Source organism: Salvia hispanica, chromosome 1 (assembly GCF_023119035.1).
Source record: "Salvia hispanica cultivar TCC Black 2014 chromosome 1, UniMelb_Shisp_WGS_1.0, whole genome shotgun sequence".
Taxonomy (NCBI): Eukaryota; Viridiplantae; Streptophyta; class Magnoliopsida; order Lamiales; family Lamiaceae; genus Salvia; species Salvia hispanica.
Window position 1 is genome coordinate 27,156,901 of NC_062965.1, and position 6,456 is coordinate 27,163,356.

Genomic DNA, 6,456 nt, shown 5'->3' on the forward strand with positions numbered 1-6,456 from the left:
CATCATTACTTGACAAAATGTCCATCCTTACAATCTTGTTTCTCTTCCTCGTTTACACACCAGCAGAATCTCAAAGAAGACACTACAACATCACCATAGGCTCTTCCCTCACTCCCAACTCCACATGGTCTTCCCCCTCCGGTGTCTACGCCTTCGGATTCATCCCCCAACACATCAACAACTATGCCGTCGGCATCTTTCTACCCGACAAAACCGTCGTCTGGACAGCAAATAGGGATACCAATCCAACCGTCCCAGACGATGTCGTCTCCCTGCTACTATCCCACGAGGGCCGGCTAGTCCTCCGCCGGAGGCAAGGCCAAGACGAAGACGTCATCAACCCCTCCACAGCCATCGCTGCGGCCTCAATGCTCGACAACGGCAACTTTGTTCTCTTCGATTCCAATTCAAGAATCATCTGGCAGAGCTTCGACCACCCGACCAACACCCTCCTCCCCGGCCAGCGCATCCGCCCTGTTACAGAGCTCTTCTCCAGCGCCTCTGAGACCGACTACGGGAGAGGGATTTTCAGGCTAAAGATGCAGCAGGATGGAAACCTGGTGCAGTATCCTATCAACACGCCCGACACAAGGCCTAATGCTTACTTTGCAACAGACACAGACAGAGTAGGTAGTAATGTCTCTCTCAACCTCGACAGCGACGGCCGGCTTTATCTGCTCAACGGCAGCTTGCCTCTGCGGAACATATCCACTGGTGGACTCCCTACAGAAGGATACATCAATTTCATGAGGCTCGACGTTGGAGGAATCTTCCGCATCTACTCTCTCTCTCTCGGTGATCACCTGACCTTGGCCAGGAGCTGGTCCTCCACGACTGACGAGTGTGAACCCAAAGGTTTCTGCGGAGTTAACGCCTACTGCACTATAATGGGTAGTGCACCCACATGTCAGTGTCTTCCCGGTTTTGTCTCCGTTCAGTCTGGAAACAATACAGCCCCGTGTTATAGAAACTTCACGGTCGAGGGCTGTCCCCAAAATGATGGTAGATTGAAATCTGAAATGTTAAGAGTCGATATCACCGAATGGGATGATACCTGGTATGGGAGTACGGTAATGAGTGGAGAAGAAGAGTGCAGCAAAGCATGCCTGGATGACTGCAACTGCGAAGCAGCCATGTATGTAGGCAGCGAATGCAGAAAACAGAGGCTTCCGCTGAAATTCGGCAGATGGTCATTGGGGAGCAGAAACGTGGCTTTCGTTCGCATCACTACCAACACGGTACCAGATTCGGGAGGCGATTCCGACCATATAATCATCATCAAGAAAGAGCGGCATACAGACAACCTCATCATCGGCGTTGTCCTCATGTCCGTAGGCGCCTTTGCCTTGTCAATTTCTCTCATCTTTGTTCACCGGAAACGAAAGGACTACATGAAGATCGGTAAGGAAGACGGAGCTAGCTTTGTGGAGGGCATTTCGCTGCAAGTGTTTACGTTCGAGCATTTGTCAGAAGCCACAAACGGCTTCAAGGAAGAGGTGGGGAGAGGAGCATCTGGCACGGTTTTTAAAGGTGTTATGCAGAATGGCCGGAAAACGGTGGCGGTGAAGAGGCTGGAGAAGGAATTCGCACAAGGAGAGAAAGAGTTTCAAACAGAGCTGAAGACGATTGGGAAGATGTATCACCGGAACCTAGTCCGGCTCCTCGGTTACTGTCTCGATGGAGCCCATAAACTGCTGGTGTTTGAGTACATGAGCAACGGATCCCTCGCGGACATACTTTTCAATCAAGAGAAACGGCCGAGCTGGGAGGAACGGATGGAGATCGCTCGTGATATATCGAGAGGGATACTGTATCTGCACCAAGAGTGCGAGACGCAGATCATTCATTGCGATATAAAGCCTGAGAACATACTCATGGACGAGAATTGGCGCGCTAAGATATCAGATTTTGGGGTGGCGAAGCTACTGAAGCAGGATCAGACTAATACTTATACTGGGATAAGAGGCACTAAGGGATATGTTGCCCCAGAGTGGTACCACAAGCAGGCTATCACGGTGAAAGCGGATGTATATAGCTTCGGAGTGATGCTGCTGGAGATCATATGCTGCAGGAAGTGTGTTGATTCGAGTGGGAGTGAGGATGAGGCGGTTCTTGAGGAATGGGTTTACGAATGTTATGCAACGAAGAAGATTGGGAGTCTGGTGAGGGATGAAATGGTGGAGGAGAGGAAAGTGGAGAGGATGGTGAAGATAGGGATATGGTGCGTGCAATATGATCCGTCACTACGTCCAACAATGAAGAAAGTTCTGCTTATGTTGGAGGGAACTGTCGAGATTCCAATACCTCCTAGACCTACTTCTTTCTTAAGTTCCATCTAGTTTTACTCCAGTGTGATCTCATGTACTCTGTACTAAAATTTTTATCAATAATAAATCTTATAAGATACTACATTATATTTAAAAATAACATAATTACTGTATTTAGTAACTAAAATTTCTCAAGAAGAAAATTGCAAAAATAAAAGTTCTAGTTCTGATGTTGATTTATTTGAGAAATTTGTGTTATATGGCAAGTGATTCGTGCCACTTCTGCTAAGGATCTGAAGATCAAGCTGAATATTGCTGCAAAGATGTCTCGTCTTGCAATAGTCTACTTCACTGCAACATGGTGCCTCCACATTGGTCTGATATACACAAAACACAAAACTAGCTTTAAAATTTCCTGAAAGTCGCATTGATGAGGAGCACGAGAATGACGATCCTTCGGTTGAAGTGAGTGAAGAATGGATGATCCTCCGAGCTATGCAAATCTTGTCATGTTCGGCTTAGTATGACAGGTGTCCTCGTGCAACCAATGGACATTTTGAGGAAATTTATTGTTCTTTAGGGTTAGGTATTGTTCTTTAGGGTTAGGTTGCACGTACATTTCTTTGTCAAGTCATAGCAAATAAGGCTTCCGCCGCTGCTTCTGCTTGTAGATTTTGGCTCGTGCGGTAAGAGCATGGATTTTTCTTTTTCTGTGTTGTAATGATTTCTCTACATATGTGTTGATCCTAATTCTAATTTATCAGCTTATTTCTGCAAGGAATATAAGTGTTGATGAAAGGCAAAATGTTGAAATCTAAGCATCTGAAGACTGTTGAATCTAACGAAGACAAAGCGCATTAGTTGGAGATGGAAATTGTGGAGTCTGATGTTGAATTGGATGATTCGGATGTTGTGCAGCCGGACTATGATGAGTTATTTAAAGGATATAAAGCTCGAGGTATGGCGAAAGGGATGTTGGGGTTGTGGGAAGATGCTGCAAGAGATTTGCATATGGCATCAAAGTTCGATTTCGATGGAGAGGCTACTGTGATGCTTAATTAAGAAGGTGATTTGCATAATCTAGCAATGATAATCTCAAGGTTGTAAAACTAATGTTGCTTATAACATTTTCAGGTGGAATCGCAGAGAAAGACTGAGATCGAAAGGCTGAGAAAGATGAAGGTATATATACTCAAGGAAGGACTTTTACAGGTTTTAGACACACACTACACACAAAAATTGCACACAAACACACAAAAAATGCACACTACACAAAAATTGCACACAAACACACAAAATATGCACACTATACACAAAAATTGCACACACACACACTACACACAAAAACTGCATACACACTACACACAAAAACTGCACACATACACACTACACACAAAATGCACACATTACACACAAAAACTGCACACACACGTACTACACACAAAAATTGCATACGCTACACACACAAAAATGCACACACACACTCACTACACACAAAAACTGCACATGCACACGCACACTAAACTCAAAAATTGCACACAAACTTCACAATAATTATACTATCATTTTTACGGAACAAAGTATTCGGAATTGAATTATAATCCTTCAAATTCAGTCCCATAGAATGCTAGTTTCAATTCAATTCTTATTCCGTGTATCGAACGAACTGCAGTAATTTCTCAAGAAGAAAATTGCAAAAAAAAAAAAAAAAGTATAGTATTAAAGTTGATTTAGTTGAGAAATTTGTGCTACATGGCAAGTGATTCGTGTCGCCTCTGCTAAGGATCTGAAGATCAGGCTGAATGCTGCTGCAATAGTCTACTTCACTGCAACATGGTGCGTCCACATTGGTCCGTTATACACAAAACTAGCTTCAAAATACCCCAAGACCGTGTTCCTGAAAGTCGACATTGATGAGGCGCACGAGGCAGCAGCAGAGTGGCAGATCACAAGCATCCCGATTTTCTACTTGTGTGTGAAGAGCTCCAGATGAGGATGAACTCACTCGATAAGATGATTCTTGAGCACACTGCTTAGATCATCTTCAAACTTGTTAGTCACAGTGCATTTTAAGAATTCGATGATGCTTATTACTAAATACTAATGCAAGAAACCTTCCATTCAAGACTCTTTAGGAAGTAAATATGCTTTTTATATAGAGTGTTTACAGCAAATTTGAAAGAAACCTTCGTTGAGACTTGCTCTTCCATATCAAATTCTTGAGTAGAAGATTCATCATAAATATTAATGTGATAAACATTAGTTACATACACTGTAGTTTTTAAAAGATTGTGCAAGGCCTGACCCGGCCCAATATGGGTGATTACCCGATGGCCCGATTGCAGACCACCCGAAGACCCATTTTGTGTAACATGATATTACACGATTTAAACTATTAAAGTCCTAATATTACACAATTAAAACCTTTATAACATGATTAAATCTTTATCATGATGTATATCTAAATAATAAATTAAAGTATAATATATTATTAAATAATTAAAATAATTAAAATAATAATTACATTAGTAGTAGTGCTAATAGTGTAAAAACTTTCCATTTTTAATTTGGTCTAATTTTGACAGACGATCCAAAATAGTAAAACTAGTCAATTTTTTTTTATTAGACAACAGTATTAATTTTATTTCTTAACGGATGAATTGGACCTAACCCGACTGAACCCAGAGTCATCGAGTTTTTATTGGATTGGCCCAATAAGAATTCAAATCCAATAACATGTAATCAGACACTAATAAAAAAGTTGTTAATATAATTGGTGGGTGAAATTTAGAACTTAGACTATTGATTTAATAAATAAATTTCTATTGTCTATTTTACTTTATGCTAAATATTAATTTTGCACTATAAATTTTAATCAATATAATAAATCTTAGAAAATGGAGTGCATTATATTTTAAATATAAAATGTAGTACTCCCTCCGTCCCAGAGAAGTTGGCACACTTTCCTTTTTAGTTTGTCCCACAAAATATGTCACATTTCCCTTTTTGAAAAAAGTTCTCTCTCACATGAATATAAAAATTATATTTTCTCTCTCCATTTAACACACAAAACAAAACCTCCTAAAATTCCGTGCCATTTTCAAAGTATGCCAACTTCTCTGGGACGGAGGGAGTAGTTTATTAACCTAAATTTGTGCAAGGCCTGACCCGATACAGTTGGGTAATTACCCGATGGCCCGATAGCCCGATACCAAACAATCCGAAGACCCGTTTTGTGGCAAGTGACTGGCAACACTTGCTATCTCCAATCATTTACGTCAAACTCAAATCCATTTTTGAGTATATGTCACACCAAAAAGTAGTTTTACTCTAACGATTTACACCATTTTTAAGTTTACACCATTTTTGAGTATTTCTCTAACAAAATTTTGGAGTAAATACCATATTTGGTGTTATTCCATCGAAAAATCCAAAAATGGGTTTGAGTTTGGTGTATGGTTGGAGAAATTATCTATACCAAAAATGAGTTTTGGCGTACGGTTGGAATCTATGCAGTTTGGAAGAGAAAAAGATTCTCATACTCAAGCAAGCTAAGGAAAGAAAATGGAGGCGGAAAGGATTCAGGCTTTGAAAGGTTTTGTGGATTTCTGCAAACTAAACCCACATGTCTTACACACTCCATCTCTTGCATTTTTCAAGAATTTTCTACAAAGGTGCAAACTTTTTTGGTTGTCAATTGAGAAATTGTTAAAGGGTTTCATTGTTCTCTTTTGTTTTTGTTTCAGTTTTGGAGCTCGAATTCCGGCGTTTGGAGGATCGGTGAGCTAGATTCATGAGCTTCATTTTTTTGTTATTTCTGTATTGATGAAGCTGTAGTTGATCAAGCTCATTTGAAAGAATACTTCTTGATTTTGTGTGTTTTAAGTTTTAAAAATGGAAACTTGTTTGTGGATTTTGGATGTTAAGTTAATTATGTGGTTGGATTGGATCTTGGAGTAAGTTTGGTTTAAATTTATTTTTTTGAGGTTTGATGTTAGATGAATTGAAACATTGAATTGCCAACTTGAAATGCAATGAACTCTTTAATGTTATTGTTGGAAAGAAATCACAAGATATCATGAGTATAATATGTGATTGATATGGAATTGTAATATACCATAGATAGAATACCAATTAATGTAAATTTAGGTTTACCATAGATAGAGAATGTTTAGCCTATATAAGATCT

General features: G+C 40.1%; 2 protein-coding genes across 2 annotated transcripts; both read left to right on the forward strand.

Moving 5' to 3' along the window:
- The first annotated feature begins 17 nt into the window (after window positions 1-17).
- LOC125202256 (G-type lectin S-receptor-like serine/threonine-protein kinase LECRK3) lies at window positions 18-2,409 on the forward strand. The gene has a single exon (XM_048100660.1). The coding sequence runs from the start codon at window positions 18-20 to the stop codon at window positions 2,337-2,339; it is 2,322 nt and encodes a 773-aa protein (XP_047956617.1). The 3' UTR covers window positions 2,340-2,409.
- A 725-nt stretch (window positions 2,410-3,134) lies between these two features.
- LOC125192923 (TPR repeat-containing thioredoxin TDX-like) lies at window positions 3,135-4,260 on the forward strand. The gene is made up of 3 exons (XM_048090603.1): window positions 3,135-3,314; window positions 3,402-3,449; window positions 4,051-4,260. Exons 1-3 carry the CDS (start codon window positions 3,135-3,137, stop codon window positions 4,258-4,260), a joined length of 438 nt encoding a protein of 145 aa, XP_047946560.1.
- The last annotated feature ends 2,196 nt before the right edge of the window (window positions 4,261-6,456 follow it).

What these genes read in the sequence shown, in the direction of transcription:
- LOC125192923 (XM_048090603.1), top strand. Translation starts at nt 3,135, where the DNA reads ATGGAAATTGTGGAGTCTGATGTTGAATTGGATGATTCGGATGTTGTG. An exon ending in ATTTCGATGGAGAGGCTACT is followed by an intron (nt 3,315 to 3,401) that starts GTGATGCTTAAT and finishes TAACATTTTCAG; the next exon opens with GTGGAATCGCAGAGAAAGAC. An exon ending in AAAGGCTGAGAAAGATGAAG is followed by an intron (nt 3,450 to 4,050) that starts GTATATATACTC and finishes GCCTCTGCTAAG; the next exon opens with GATCTGAAGATCAGGCTGAA.
- LOC125202256 (XM_048100660.1), top strand. Translation starts at nt 18, where the DNA reads ATGTCCATCCTTACAATCTTGTTTCTCTTCCTCGTTTACACACCAGCA.